The sequence below is a fragment of the Notamacropus eugenii genome, chromosome 1 (assembly GCF_028372415.1).
Source record: "Notamacropus eugenii isolate mMacEug1 chromosome 1, mMacEug1.pri_v2, whole genome shotgun sequence".
In the NCBI taxonomy this organism is placed as follows: domain Eukaryota; kingdom Metazoa; phylum Chordata; class Mammalia; order Diprotodontia; family Macropodidae; genus Notamacropus; species Notamacropus eugenii.
In genome coordinates this window covers 529,760,329-529,776,375 of record NC_092872.1, presented here as the reverse complement: position 1 = coordinate 529,776,375, position 16,047 = coordinate 529,760,329, and the positions used below count along the sequence as shown (strand labels likewise).

Below are 16,047 nucleotides of genomic sequence, written 5' to 3'. Positions count from 1 at the left end.
ACCATAATGTAAGTGTCTTGCAAACATCTTATATTCCCTCTCTAAGACTCAGTTTCCCCATCTGTAGAAGGAAAGGATTGGACCAAATGATCAATCAATCAACAAGCACTTATTAGTCACCTAGTATGGGTCAGGCACTGTGCTCAGTGCTGGTTGTAAGGTGTCATTCAGCCTATGGTTCTAGGAAAAATGGATTGTTTGAAATCTCCCTGTCCACCATTACTAGACAAAAATCACAAAGCCACCTGGCCTAAGCCTGGAGTCTAAATTAATCTGAACAAGATATGTCATTTGACCTTTACCTTTTATCCACAAGTCTCTAGGCTCTTTATGAACATTGCTGAATTCTCTTAACTGCCCAAGAAGGGAGCGATTGTAATTATAACTCAAGATGGCTAGCTTCATTCATGCTTGACAAGATAGATTTTTTTGGTTTCCTCAATTGACCCCCAGGTAGTCAGTTTAAGACAAGTAGCTTACTTTCCTTTTTCTCCTCTCCTCTCCCTTTCTCTTCTTTTTCCTTTTCCTTTCTTCTCTCTTACTTAGGCTAGAAGGGTAGTGGCCACCCACAGACCAATCTCACTGCTGATGGGCACAGAAATGTTGACTTGCTCTGTTTCTGACCTGGGCAGATTTGCCCCTTCTCAGGCAGCCTGATGCTGCCAATGCCCCCTGCCAAGGCTTACCTCATTGGTGCCAGACTTAGCCCTACTGTAGCTCAGAACTCCTAAGCTCAAGTGACTGGCTGCCTCAACATCCCCCTATAATAGCAGGATGACAGGTATGTGCCATCATGCCCGTCCAGTTTCTGTCTCTAATAGAAAATTAACTCTAGACTGCAAAGGTTGCTAATGTTTTTGCTTCACTTTTAAAGCAACACATTCAAAACACTGGCATGAGAGAAAAATTAAATTTTATTGAGATCTCAGGGACAAATGATTCTGAAGGAGAATATCTGAATTTGTGACACACTACCTGGAAAAATACTGCATTTTAATATTGTGGTTTAACTTCTTATGATTGACAAAAAATACACAAAAAGACACTGGGAGCCAACCAAAGGAGCTGAAATATTCAGGTTAGAACTCAATCTTGATTTCTCCACAGAGTGATTGTTGTCTGTGGTGATCTGAGTTGCTGATAAAGCAAAATGCTCCCATGAAGATATTCCAAATGGCTTCCAGGAAGTTGTCTTATGTGCTGACATGCATGTGGACAGAGAAGTCTGGCTGGCGTCCTCTTAAGGCTGGTGTTTCCTAGAGCTTTCCATTGGCAAAGGCAGCCTCTTGGAACTGAGGGACAAAAGTTTTGAAATAAGCCCTGGTGGGAAAAGGGAGACAGAAAAGAAATCGTGGTTAGCACAAACCAGCATGAAGACCCAGCAATTCTGAGCTTTCAGACCTAACTCAGAACAGTTGTTATGCGTCACGTGTGCATTTTAAAATTTTTTTCTTTCTTTGTTAGCACAAATCTCTCTTTATTTGTTCAACTGAGGCATAATTAAACATTTTCTGGGCCACTTAGAGAAATCGTGTATATCCATAGCCCCCTCATAGGATGTCTTGGCGGCAGACACTTTGTACATTCTGTATTCAAAAGGGCTTTTGCAGGGTGTCTCTGAGCCAAAGGGTTTTTTTTGTTGTTGTTGTTTTTTTGCGTTCAAAGGGGTTTTCTCTGAGCACAAGACTGCAGGCTGCCTTCTGTGGTTTGCCAGATAGCCAAGCACATAGGTAAAATGTGAAGAATTCAGGCAATCAGACAGATGGTTTATTTACATAAAACATTCACATAAAGGAATTTTTCATTTTCCAACTGGGTGTTTCACTTTAAGGAGAACAAAGGGCTGAACAATGATTTACAAATGGCCTAAGATCTCAAATTGGTATCTGAATACATAAGTAGTCTAATTTACTGGAAAGAAAAAGGGCTGGGCATATAAACTTTTCTAGTCAAAGGCTAGTGGTAAGATTAGGGAGAGATCATATCATTTTCTGTCCACAGAGATATCTGAGTCTCCGTTTCCCACTGGAAAATGAGGGTGTTGGATTAGATGTTCCCTCATGTCCTTTCCACCTCTATCCTATGAGTTGATGAACCTCACCTAAAGGAAACACAACTGAGAAACAGGAAGCAAGAAAAAAGGCCAAACAGCGTGTCCCAAGATCTGTACATTCAAATATATGAACTTTTTAAAGAGTAGATTCCCTCTGATCTTCACTCAGGGCTTCTTTAATCTTAGACATGACTGGAACAAATGGCTGGTGATATAATTTCCCAGCCAACAGAAGATTAGAACAGCAAATCATATGAAATATATGTATTAAAATCCCTTTAAGATAAGGCTAAATTAAAACACAGTATGTTCATTAAGGCAACCTGGACTTCTGCTCTATCCAGTGTCAACAATGAACTCTGAAATCCAAATCCAACAGCCTTTTTCAGTCTTCATTGACGCTGTTGGACAATTTTTCTCTTTGAAAGGCACCCCTGCCTTGGCTTCCTGTTTAACATTGAACCAACGGTCTTGTTTTCCTTGTGATTCTGATTGCTCTTCTCTTATACTTCCTAAATGTGAATGCTTTCGCAGTTGTGCCTTTAGACCTCTTTTTTTTTCTTCCTGAATCAGCACTTTCTCTTTTGGTGGTTATATCTGCTTCTAGGGCTTTAGACCTTGCCTCGATGCAGATGATTCCCAATCTAGATATCTCCCCTGAACACCAAGGTCATCTTTTTCAGATGCCTTGTGGACATAGCAAGGTGACCTCAGCAGCTTAATGTCAATGAGGAGTCTAGCTTCCTTCCCTGCAGCATTTCAAGTTCCACACTTGGACCATTTATACTTCCTATGCAGGCTTAGGCCATCCTAGGCTTTAGAAAACATAAGGACTCCTAGACCCATAGTTTAGAGGCTCTGCATCCAGATCCTTTTCCTGTTGGGTTCACTCTGACTTTGTACCTCAATTCAAATAAATGGCATTTGCCTTGCTACGTGTGGTTAAGCCCCTCCCTCATCTATTCCAGTTCCATTAAAAAGGTTTCTGCCTTCTGACTCTGCACCTCACTCTGGTTTTAGTTTCCTGTCTAGAGTCCTTATTCCTGTGAAACTTAGATCCTTTGCCTTGCTCCTTACTTCTCTACTCTGTCTTCCTGGGATGTGGAGTTCTGTTCCTCAGTTTATATTTATTTAACACAGGTCTTTGTTGGATGCAAGAAGTGTGAACTCTGACAAAAACTAGGTCACCTGGAGGACTAGGTATTAAGTGACACCCAGGGCTAGGCAAGAAAAGAATGAAAGGCTAAGGAATACATAGTCTCAAGAGGCAGAGTGAGGTTAAGTGGCTTTGCCAGGGTCTCACAGGTGGCAAGTGTCTGACTCTAGGTCTGGCACTCCATCCTCTGTGCCATCTGACTAAGCCATGAAGGTAGAAATCGACACCAGGTCTCCAGGCTCATACTGTGTCACATTCCTCTGTAGAAAGGTGGTGAAAGGGCATAATGAAAAGAAAGATAGAATTGGGGTTAGATTATGTAGAGTTGGGTAAGTCCTAGATGACCCATAAGACCTCTTCCAGCACTGAGCCTCTGACTTCATCAGAGGCTCTTATTCTAAGCCCAGACTTGCATCCATGAGAGTTAGGAGAATGAGGTCCTAGGTCTAGCTCCACAGCTTATCATTCACACTATGCCGGACAGACAAGCTGCATCTTCTTCCCGTGTCAATGTTCTCATCTGGAAAAGGGGAATAACAATGAGATCTGCCTTGCTTATGTCCTTAGATTGCTGTAAGGATCACACAGAATGATGTAGTAAAATGCTTTTGTAAGCCATCAGGTGCTATACAAAGATATGTAAGGGATGATGACGAATGCACGTCTTTATATGCGTAACTCATTGGCTTGTATTTGCACAGTGATATGTTTTGTTGGGAGTCATTCTTAATATCACAGAAGCACGGGACTTTAGAAATGGAAGGGACTTTTAAGATCATTCTAATGTAAACCTTTTCATCGATAGGAAAGATAGGTAATTTATTAATTATTTACTATAGCTAAGTGGTTGGGAATATAAACACAAGCCAGTTTACCTTCTAATGAAGGATGGCAGCATATCAAGGGGTGCTGGAGGGGGGAGAAAGGAGAGGATATCTCTCTCTCTCTCTCTCTATACACACACACACCACATACATACATACATGTGCGTGTATATACATATGTATACATACATATACACACATACATATACATATGGCAGCATGGTCTAAAGAAGAACAGGAAGTGAGGTGAAGGTTTTGATACAGTGAAGTAAGATGAAAATTCACCTGTCAGAGCCCCAAGGTTCTGAGAAATAAGAGCTTTCTAGAGGAAGTCATTGAGCACTCAGCTCCCAGAAATTCAGGGAAGCAGCTACTCTTAGTAGCCTGGTCTGTGTAATTAGCTTGGTTGGCATCATGTGCATATGCATTATGAACTGATGCTATTGGTCGCTGACAGAAATGACTGTTGGTCACCAAAGTCATGAGCCTAGATACTCTATTTCAAGAAATCATTAAAAAAATTGTCCAGATCTCTTAGAACCAGTATGCACATATATATGTCTATGTATATGGATGGATGTATGCAAACATCCACATATGCATACGTGTACTGACATGTCCAATGCAGGAATCTGTTTTACTTGACTATACATGTTTGTAGCCACAGTTTTGTTTTCACCAGGGTGGAAGGTTAGCATGGAAAGGGAAGAGGAATGTAATTTTTTTGAAAAAATCTAATTAACTTTTGAAAAAAAATCTAATTTAAAAAATTGACACAAAGGGTTTAAGTTGTGTGTGTACGTGTTTTGGGAGAGTATGGTGGGTCCTACAGGTTAGGCTAGTTTTTCTTAAAAGGTACTGACCTTGAAGCTTAATTGGTCCAGAGGGCAAAGGCTTTAGCCACTGATGTAGCATCTTCACAGCCTAAGTACAGATGCCAGTTCATGAACAGTCAGTAGCTCCTCCCTCAGGCTTATACCCAGCAGACCAGCTGAGCTAACTGAGGAGAGTTAAGCTATGGCAGCCAGTCCTGGCTTGCAACATCAGAGGTTTAACAGCACTGGACTGGAATGGCCTTGTTGAAGTGGGGAAGAATGACACAGAGGAAGGGAAGCCCAGGGAGCATTCCATGCTTCCAGTGTTGCTCATCTCTGACTATGTATGGGAAGTGTCCTACATTGTCCCAGTGGAATTTGAGAGCAAACACTCTATGGGTATTCAGTAACTAGAGACATGCAAATGCGCTCAGTGTCTTAAGAATGATGGTTTGGACCTATGGATCACATGATCAAAGGGATAGAGGACTTGCCACCTTCCTCAATCCTCTCAACTTCTCAAAAATAGTAATTATGCATAAAACACAAAGCAATTTTAGCTGTATCCATGGTCTGAGACACCAAAAGTGGTAATAAAATAACAACAGGATGAATTAATAACTAGATAGCATAGTACAAAGTGCGCTGGATCTGGAAATACGAAGACCTGAATTCATTTTGGCCCCAGACACTTACTAGTTGTGTGACCCTGGGCAAGGCACTTAACCTCTATCTCTTTCTGCTTTAGTTTCCTCATTTGTAAAATGAGGGTAATAATAGCACCTAACTCATAGAGCTGTTATGAGAAGCAAATGGGATAATATTTGTAAAGCACTTTGTCAATCTTAAGTGCTATATAAATGGTGGTTATCGTCATCGTCATTGTCATCATCATCATCAAAGCCTAATCCCTAATATGCTCACTCAGTTTGCAACATAACTCAACTCCCTGTCTTCTTACCTTCCCCGCCTCATTGTCCTCTGCATCCCACCCTAATTTCCCCCCCGCATCATAGAAAACCAAAAGACAAAAGGTTGCTCTGACATGTAATAGAATGCATTCTCTTGTCAGAGAATGAGGAACAGAGGGAACTAGGGCAGAATGCGTGTGTATGTAGTATTCCACTAGGCCTAAGAAAGAGGGGACTGGCATCCAGCTGGGGCCAGTTTCTGTCTCCTAGAAGCACTTGGGGAAGAAACACAGACTAGTGAAATGTGAATTTCTCAGCATGGGAGGAAGCTGAGACAGTCCTAAAGAAGGATACCCTCCCCCATCCTACCTGCCACCCCTATGGAGAAATCAACATCAAAGGTTTAATGAATTTAGTAAAAATCCCTTAGTCTACTATTCAAGGCCGTTCAATCTACTTTTCCAGACTTAGGCATATTACACCATCTTAGATATCTAATACCATAGCTAGATTGGGCTACTTATTGTTCTCCTAATACATTCAATGTTTTTAGGTTTTATAATAAACACAACACTTATTTATGAAACATCTTCCTTACAACGCCCTGGTGAGGTAGGTATATAATATATATATATATATAATTTTACTGATGAAGAAATTGAGGGAATAGTGGAGATTTAGAGATAGGGAGATACTAGGTAAAGAAGATCATATTCAAAAGGGCTCCATATATTTATCCTCTTCAGCAGTATAACTTGAAACATCTTGACTGAAGGCAAATTGCCATACAATGTCTTCTGAGTACACACGAGGGCTGTTGGAGATATTTTTTACCAAAAGATTTTCTTTGGTAGGAATAATTCTGGCTGATGACTCTATACTGAGGTCACAAAGGAAGGTCAAAGGAGAAGAGTGGTCTTAGCTGAGGTGCCATCGAGCAAAAGACACTGTTAAGTCACACTACGTGCAGATGGAGATCATTGTGCAAATGTGGCCAAGTTTCAAAACATCTGGGTCTCCATTTTTTTGGTTTTGTTTTCTTTAGTTTCTGGCACATGTTTTTAATCAGTCATCTGAAAACCGACTGTGGTTTTGAAAATCAAAGCAGTTCTGTAAATAGTGCAAGAGGAACCCAGCTAATCATTTCTCGTGGTCTCCTCTTCTCCCTATTGTCCTGTAGCTCCAGTATAAACACTGAATTATTCTGAATTACTCTTTATGGCCCAAATACCATCCTTGCAATAAAGGTGAATATGACAACGAAACTGGTTAGCTAGTGTGGCACAGTGGAAAAAGCACTGAACAAATAATGAGGAGACCTGGGTTTGAGTTCTAGGTCCTCTACGTTAGCTATATAAATCATTTAGCCTCCCTGGGCTTTAGCTTCTTCATCTGCAAAATGGAATAATAATGTGTACGTAGAGTTGCTATGAATACTAAATAAAATTGCAAGTGTCATCAGTATTTTATAACCATAAAAACTGCTATTACTGCTGCTAAGCTGACCTTTTTCTCAAGTCTTCACGGAGTTTATGTGAATTTTACTACCTGAGCCTTAAGTGCCTAGGAAAGCAAAAAATCTGACACTATCATTAGGAAGTAGCCATATTTGGTAGGTACAGCAACGCCTCTGCCAGAATCATGTTACCTCTAGACAATGGTAAGATCTTGGGGCGAATGAGTTTTTGTGTTAGTCTGGTGCAGTGGATAGAGTGCAGGGCCTGGAGACTCATCTTTGTGAGTTCAAATCTGGCCTCAGACACTTGCTAGCTGTGTGATCCTGGGCAAGTCACCTAACCCTGTTTGCTCAGTTTTCTGAGTATTTTTGCCAAGAAAACCCCAAAAGGGGGTCATGAAGAGTCAGACACAACTTAAAAAAAAAAACAAAACCCAACTGAACAACAACAATATTCACCATTTCATGAAATGCCTCAATTTTGTTTTATAAAGATTCTGGGGACTAAAGGATATATAAGCAAACACATAACACATCTGAGGTGCTAGTGACTATTAATGTTAAATAATTTCTAAATGTTCTATTTTGATGCCTTTCTGTCTTATCGAGGTGATTGTGGACCCTCAGAGGTAATACTTATAGGTAGTTTCTGCTGTTGGGACGTAGCAAGGTGATCTCAGCAGCTAAATGTCAATGAGGAGTCTAGCTTCCTTCCCTGCAGCATTTCAAGTTCCATATGTGGACCATTTATACTTCCTACGCAGGCTTAGATCATCCTAGGCTTTAGGAAGCCTAAGGACTCCTAGACCCATAGTTTAGAGGCTCAGCATCCAGATCCTTTTCCTGCTGGGTTCACTCTGACTTTGTACTTCAATTCAAATAAATGGCATTTGCCTTGCTACGTGTGGTTAAGTCTCTCCCTCATCTATTCCAGTTCCATTAAAAAGGTTTCTGCCTTCTGACTCTGCACCTCACTCTGGTTTTAGTTTCCTGTCTAGAGTCCTTATTCCTGTGAAACTTAGATCCTTTGCCTTGCTCCTTACTTCCTTACTCTGTCTTCCTGGGATGTGGAGTTTTGTTCCTCAGTTTACATTCATTTAACATAGGTCTTTGTTGGATGCAAGAAGTGTGAACTCTGACAAAAACTAGGTCATAGGTGATAGCCAGGACTGGGCAAGAAAAGAATGAAAGGCTAAAGAATACATAATCCTAAAATCTGTTTGTATCACTAGTGTTTCTTGTACATTATAAATTCTTTGTCCCACCTTTTCCAGGCCTTCATTCCTACAACTTCACTTCCACCAGAGATCACCTTCCATTTACGTTGCATATATCTTGCATGTACACAGTTGTTTGCACGTGAGTTCCTTGAGGGTAAGGACTTTATTTTTGCTTTTGCCTTTTTTTTGCATGCCAGCACTTAGCCCGGTGCCAGACATATAGTAAGGAATAATAAATGCCTGTTGCATGGTTAAACAGAGAATTTTTTCTTTTTGTTGTTTTTAATTTGCTTTGTACAACACCACAAAGTCTGGCACTTTATGAATAGGGTCAAGGTAGTGCAGCTGTTAGTCTGAAGTCATTGTGGAGTCCTCAACCATCATAGAATAAAGGCAAGTTTAAACCAAAAAAAATAAAACTCAGCTGTTGAGGCTGGACAAAGTTATAGAGACCTTTCTGGGAAGAGACAGTTGATTTAATCATTGATCCCACAGAATGCCTACCACTTTTTATACTATTAGGAGGAGAAACTCTGAAAGTACATTTTTCAAAGAGGAAGTGCTCACAGTTTCAGCCCAAATCTAACTTCACCAAGATCAAGAGTATTAGAGGTTCTGCTGGGTATCATGTATTGAATGACTGTCCCTTGTATGCAGTAACACAGATCACAAGTACACTGAATGCTTCTGTTATTTTAGAATGTCTGGAGACATCTCAAAATTTCAGCTCACTAATGGCAGAAATCAAAGCTATCGCTGCTGAAATAGACACACATAAAACTGGAGTTAAAAAATGTAAGGTAGGCCAACCTGGTTGTGATTCTCCAAAGGATGTTCGTTGTCCTTTGGTGTCGTATAGTCCATTCTTCCTCCCCCAACTCATTCGGAATATATTTGATCTCTTTAACTACATACATAATGTACTCTCTGAAGGCAGAGTGCATATCTTTGATTTTTTGGGGATAAGCCACTATAGCAGACCTCTGGATAACAGCATGAAGAAGAGGTTTGGTGCTTCCAATCCAGCGACCTGTTCTTGGCAACCTTTTAAACAAGCAGACCTTGCTCTATGGTCTGTTTCTTCAGCTCTCCAAATGGAAGTATTGATGAGGGAGCTGATCCAGTCCCAAACTCCAATCTAAGAAGAATCTCTCTTTCCTTAAAATGATCATACCTTATACCCTGCTGATTGCACTTGTATACTTTCATTGTAGGTACTATTTTTTTCCTCCTTTGGATCCCTCTAGTACCTATTACAGTAATTTGCTGTGCTTTATGCATGGTGTCTGGCACATGGTGAATGAATATTTGAATAGATGTTGTCTTTTGATTTCTCTCTCATTCTCCTCCTCTCTCCGTTCTTCCACTGCTCTCTTTTATCTCTCTCCCTCAGATGAAACTTATTGTTCTTTAGAGACAGGTTCTCCATGTCCTTAGAGATAACAATTATGTTTCATTATTTTTAATAGATACATGATCTCAATGATATGGACATTCATCTCTGCTGCTGTAGCTCATAGCCCATTCAAATGAAGCATGGCCCAGGGGAAAGAGAAATGAATTTGAAATTGGAGGACCTGGGTTCAAATCTCACTTTTGCTACACTCCACAAGTCACCCAATCTACCTGTGCCTCAATTTCCTCATCTTTAAAATGAGGGAGTTGGAGTAGCTAGTGTCTAAAGTTACTTCCAGCTCTAAACCTATGTTTCTACAATTTACACTTTCATACTGTGGGATTCTCTACTGCAACTGCCCTCCCCAACGTCTCTACTGATCTCTTAATGGCTAAATCCAGTAACTTATTTCTCAGTCTCCATCCCTCTTGAACCCTATAAAGAATGATGATCTGACTACCCCAGCCTTCTGAATATTCTCCTCCTTGGGCTTTCATGAAACTACTTTATCCTGGTTCTCCTTCTACCTGTCTGTTCCTCAGTTTCCTCTGCAGGATCATCATTCATGAATTCTTTCTGTATGTGGGTATACCTTAGATTATCTTAGAATCACTCTATCTCCACCCTCTTTCAGTGATATCATTTGTTCCCATACTTTCAACTCTCATATCTTTGTAGGTGACTCTCAATTTGATCTCTTTTCATCAACGACCTGCTATAGATCTCTATGTGCACTGATTGCTCCATCAATCAAACAACAAGCATTTGTTAAATGCCTACTTGTATCAGGCATTGTGATATGTACCAGGGATACAAGTACAAAAAAAAGAATGAAATAATCTTTACTGTTTAAAACAGGCATCTCAAGCTCAACATGCTCCTGTATAGTTCATATTCTAGCAGATCGTACATTTATGTAGTGTTGTGTCTGTCCTGTTATCCTAATTACCTTCATCTCTCCTCCAATGCCCAGGACTGAGCTTTGTACATACTAAGTACTTGTTTACTAAATGGATAAGAGGGAATGGCCTTCACTGGGGCTTCCCGCTAATGAACTGTAAAACCGACATAGTTCTTACCAGAGGAATCACAGGAGTACAGATTCAGAGTTGTATGGGACCTTAGAAACCATCTGGTCTAGTCCCCTCATTTTACAGATGAACAAACCAAGGTCCAGAAAAGTGAAGCCGTTTGCCCCAGGTCATCTAGGATTGTAACAAGTGAGAGAACCTGCATTGAGCTGAGGTCCCTTCTCTCCACATCCAGAGTCAAGGGTTCAGCAGCCTCTCAGCTGGAGAAGTCAATGAGAGCTAGTATCTATAGAGCACTTTAAAGTTTGTAAAATGCTTTTTATGTTATTGCATTTGAAATGTTCATGGTCTGTAGGATAAAATATGTTCACATTGAAAGCTCCTTGTCATGAGGGCATAGGATCTGTGAATTAGTTGGGAAACTTAGAACGTTCTAGTACTGGGTTGGCTGTTCAATGAAGAAGGTGAACTAAGTCTTTTAAGAACCTTCGAGCTCTTATATCCCATTTCTTTATGTATATAGGGAACAGAAAAACAGGTTTCTGGCTCTTCCCCCCCCCCCAATCTGCTGCCTTTTACCAAAGCTTCTCAGTTTGCTTCTTAGTAGACACAGTGATACAATTATTAACTTCAGTCCTTGCCCCCAAGAAATAAGACTGGGGCCTCTAGACTCTTGAGAACTCAAGCTCTCTTCTGTGTTCCCAAACTCCATTTAGCAATTGCATACCCACAACAATGGTTGAGATGGTCATGAAATAAGACGATCAGGTTCCCATAGTCTATGGGGCCTCTCTCCACTCCCAGGCAATTTAGCTCCCACTCTGGCTGGGCCCCCACAGTTTTCTGCTCAGAGATTACAACATGTGTCTGAAGTTGGCACTTGTTTCTACTCAGGGCATAACCTACGGCATTATTGCATGGGCAGACACCTAGTTCTTTTAATAAAAAATAACAACAATAACAAGAATAATAATCTGCATTTATGGCTGGTCTTTCATCCACTGATCTCAAAATGCTTCATAAATAGTAATTAATTCTTCTTTGCAGCACTATGAGGCAGGTAGGTGTTAACATCTATACTTAACAGGTAAACCAACTAGCTTGAGGCCATGCATGCATGCAACAGCAGCCTCAGAAACAGAACTCTTATCTATCCTTCAAAGCCTGTGGGCACCCAAGTCTCCCCTCTCTGGGAAGTCTCCCTTACTATACTAGACCAAAGTGATTTACTGCTTCAGCTGAACTACCATAAGATCACAGAATCTAAGAGTTAGAAAGGATCTCTGAAATATTTATTCTAAAAATGTGAATCTTCTCGACAACATTCCAAGTATTAGAAGGAAACCATTAGTTTTCAAGAAAGTTCATTATGTTTTGGACAACTACTAATTAGGAAGTATATTCCTTACCTTGAACCTAATACCAGTTATGTTCTGGGGTCAAGCAGAACAAGTCTATTTTCTTGTTTACATGATAGTCCCTCAAATGCCAAATCACTCAAATACCTAAATCACAAGCAATTAGGTGGTATGGTGGGTAGAGGGCCAGGTCTAGAGTTAGGAAGTCCTGAGTTCAAATATAGCCTTCTTTGCTATTACTTAATCTAGCATGTTACTTAATCTCTGTTTGCCTCATTTTTCTCATCTATAAAATCAGGATAATAATAGCACTGACTTCCCAGGGCTGTTGTGAGGATCAAATGAGATGTTTGTAAGGTACTTAGAGAGTGCCTGGCACAAAAGTGGTGCAACATCAAGTTGCAATCATCATCATCATCATCATCATCATCATCATCATCATCATCATCATCATCATCATCTTCTTGTGTCCTCCAGACCCCAGAAGTTATCTCTTGGCTAAAAATACCTAGTTCTTTCAACATATTTTTTTATGCACATATCGGGTACTCTCACTTTCCAGGTCACCCTGATCTGGATATGTACCAATTTGTCTACAACTATCCAGAAATGTGGAACTGGTCTACAATATTCCACATGTGTTCTGACCAGGGCAAAGGACTACAGTCCAATTACTTCCTTTTTCCTGGACACTATGCCTTTAATGTACCTTAGAATAGTATTATCTTTTCTGCTTGTCACACAATACTGTTGGTTCCTTTTGGGCTTGTAGCCCACCAAAACCTCTAATTCTTTTCCACAGGAACTATTGTCTTTCCATACTTCATATCTGTGAAGTATTTGCCATTTCATATTTGTGAAGTAGGCTTTTAAAAATCTAAGTATAAAGCTTTACAGTTTTCCCTATTAAATTTAATCTTATTAAACTTAGTTTATTACTCTAGTCCAGAGACTGGTGAATAATAATGATGCTTTCTATACTTTAAATAAAGCTTTATTTATTTAAAAACATGAAATTATTCTTAGTTTACAGGTGAAACAAAAAATTGGAGAAGGTTGGATTTAGCCCACTGGCTGTAGTTTGCCAACCCCTATTCCAGCCTGTCAAGATAATTTTGGATCTTGATTCCCATTCAACATGTTAGCTATCCTTACCACCTTTGCATCATTGGCAAATATGACAAGCATCCCCCTTGTGTCTTTATCCAAGACACTGATAAAAAACCATGCTGAACAGGACAGGGTCAAGTTAGATTGCATGACTAATGACCTCCCTCCAAGTTAACACTGAACTATTAAGGATTATTTTTTGGGTCCAGTCATTCAAACAGTTCCAGACAGTTTCTTAAATAAGGCCTCATACGTCAAATATATAGAGAACTTTGTCAAATTTATGAAAATATTAGCCATTCCCCAATTGACAAATGGTCAAAGGATAAAAACATGCAGTTTTTGGAAGAAGAAATCAAAGTTATGTATAGTTCTATGACTCAAAGTTACATATAGCCATATGAAAAAATTTCTCCAAATAATTAATTAGGGAAATGGTAGTGAGGTGGTACAGTAGGGTGGGATCCTAGAGTCAGAGAGACAAGAGTTCAAATCTGACTTCAGATAACTTCCTAGCTGTGTGATCCTGGGCAAGGAATGTAATCTGTTTGTTTTGGTTTCCCAAGATTTGTAAAATAAGAATAACAGAACCTTCCTTGAAGGGTTGTTGTGAAGATCAAAATGCTTAGCCCAATGGCCAGAACACAAAAGGTGCTATATAAATGTCTTTTCTTTTTTCTTTTTTAAGCATTAGGGGGACTTTAGAGATCATTTAGTTTGACCTCCCACACTTTTGAAAAAATCATCCCTGATAAGGTGGTCAAATAGTCTCTTCATAAACATTCCTAACAGGGAGTTCATTACTTAGTGTCACATTCTTCTATTTTTGAAGAGCTCAGATTGTTAGCAAGTTTGTCCATATTTTCTATATCTAACTAAAATCTACTTCCCTATAATTTCTAACCCTTTGTTTTAGTTTTGTTCAGTGAAAGAGCAGAGTGGGTCTAAATATGTTGCTTAGTACTGTTAATGTGTATGCATACATACATACATACATGTATGTATATGTACATATATATGTATATATCATCTCCCCTTACAAAACTCTCATGCTTTTGTCTCATTTCCTCTCACAAAACTGTAAGCTCTTTGAAGACAGCATAATATAGTCTGTCCTTATCTTTGGATCCCTGGCAGTACCTATCATAGGCCTTTCCCACAGTAGTTATTCATTTTTTGGTTGTTTGCCTGGAAGCTAGAATATCAAGGTCTCTCTGTTTTCCAAAGTGCAAGGCCAGACTCACTGTCTGATGTCACTGTTTAGGTATTCTTTGATTAGGGCTTTTATTTCCTTTTCAGTCATGGCCTTCCCATCCCTACCTGCAGTCCTTTAGATTTAATTTCTTCAGGTAACTTACTATCCTAAGGAAGCAAATTCTTACGTTACTATGGTAATATTCTGGACTGCATCTCAGAGAAGCAAACATAGCCTCCCTTCCCCATACCTCTTTCGCACAACTGCGAAAGCTCTTGGGATTACCAAGAGTCCCTGCCAGATGCAAGAATGTTCTTCCACTGGTTTTTACTGATAAGAGTTTCTTGGTGTTTAACTTGAAAGGAAGAATTAGCAGCCCTATCTGTCTGTGTTGTTTTGCTGTGGTAGTAGTAACACCCATCAAATGAAAGGAGACTGACAATTCTTATCTGAAGAGTTTGGGTTAGAAGAATATCCTTAATCTGCAGGGTTTAAATGAGAGAACTTGGTTATGTTTATCTATTTACTTTTAATATCTAGATTCTCTGATGAAGTAAAATGCCCCCCTGGAGTAAACTACCTATTCGTGAAATCTTTTGGGGCTCAGGGTACAATATTGTGCCAGAAGTAACTTTTGGGTGAATGGCTGATTTCCAGGAAGAATTTTTCTTTCTGGGATTCAAGGAAGGAAGACTCCATTCATGTTTATTAAAACTTGTTTTTTGGGGGGCAGTGGTTTGATTGACTGTAGCACTGATGTGCATTGGTCATTTTATACTGATTTCACAAAGCAGCTCCCATTATTTGGCCTACAGTTATCACTGTAGGCTTGAATTTTGGCTTGAGTCATCCCTGGAAATTCAGGAGATCCTTGAGGGAGGAAGGGTAATTCTGGTGAAGGTTCATGGGTTCAGAAATGAACTAGATATTCTAATGAATTGCACAGCCTCAAAGTTGAAAGGAACACCAAACTCCTATTTGAAGAGGAGTTGCTCCTGTAACTTCCTTGAAGAGTGGTCACCCCATCTCTGCCTGAAGACTGTTAGTGAGAGGATACTATTTCCGAGCTCTTGGACAGAAATGAATCCTTTGTAGAAGTTATAGGATTCACCTCAGAACTTCACACCTTCCCTCTTCCCCTAAATATATTAAGGGTCTTTTGGCCCAGATTTATCGTTTGGAAGCTTCTGAGGGCCACTGAGGGGTGCAGGCTTGCGGCAGAATCGCACTATTACACAATATTGCTTCTGGTATCTGTGTTTCACTACAGAGGAAGTTTACAAGCTGAAAACCCTGTGAGATGTCTAGTGATAGGAATAATAAAGCTCATGATAGGAAACAACAATGACTCAAAGTATAATCCCAGTGGTGTAGGACGGATTTTTTTTTTTAATTTAAAAGTTATCATTCATGGATGAAAGAATTTCTTTTAAGCCCAGACTAATCTTTTTCAGGTACTAGGTCTGTGTTCCAAGTTAATTTTCAATGCTATTATTCCAATGCCATTTAGGTAACCAAACAA

General features: G+C 39.8%; 1 protein-coding gene across 3 annotated transcripts in view; it reads right to left on the bottom strand.

Annotated features, from left to right (window-relative positions):
• Nucleotides 1–896: 896 nt before the first annotated feature.
• The window catches only part of BABAM2 (BRISC and BRCA1 A complex member 2), a 560,438-nt gene continuing 545,287 nt past the window's right edge, over nucleotides 897–16,047 (bottom strand). For all 3 annotated transcript variants that reach the window (XM_072634065.1, XM_072634064.1, XM_072634066.1), the window contains exon 12: nucleotides 897–1,320. In XM_072634065.1, the coding sequence (XP_072490166.1) occupies nucleotides 1,257–1,320 (64 nt within the window). In that variant the 3' untranslated portion in view covers nucleotides 897–1,256. The remainder of the gene's footprint in view (nucleotides 1,321–16,047) is intronic.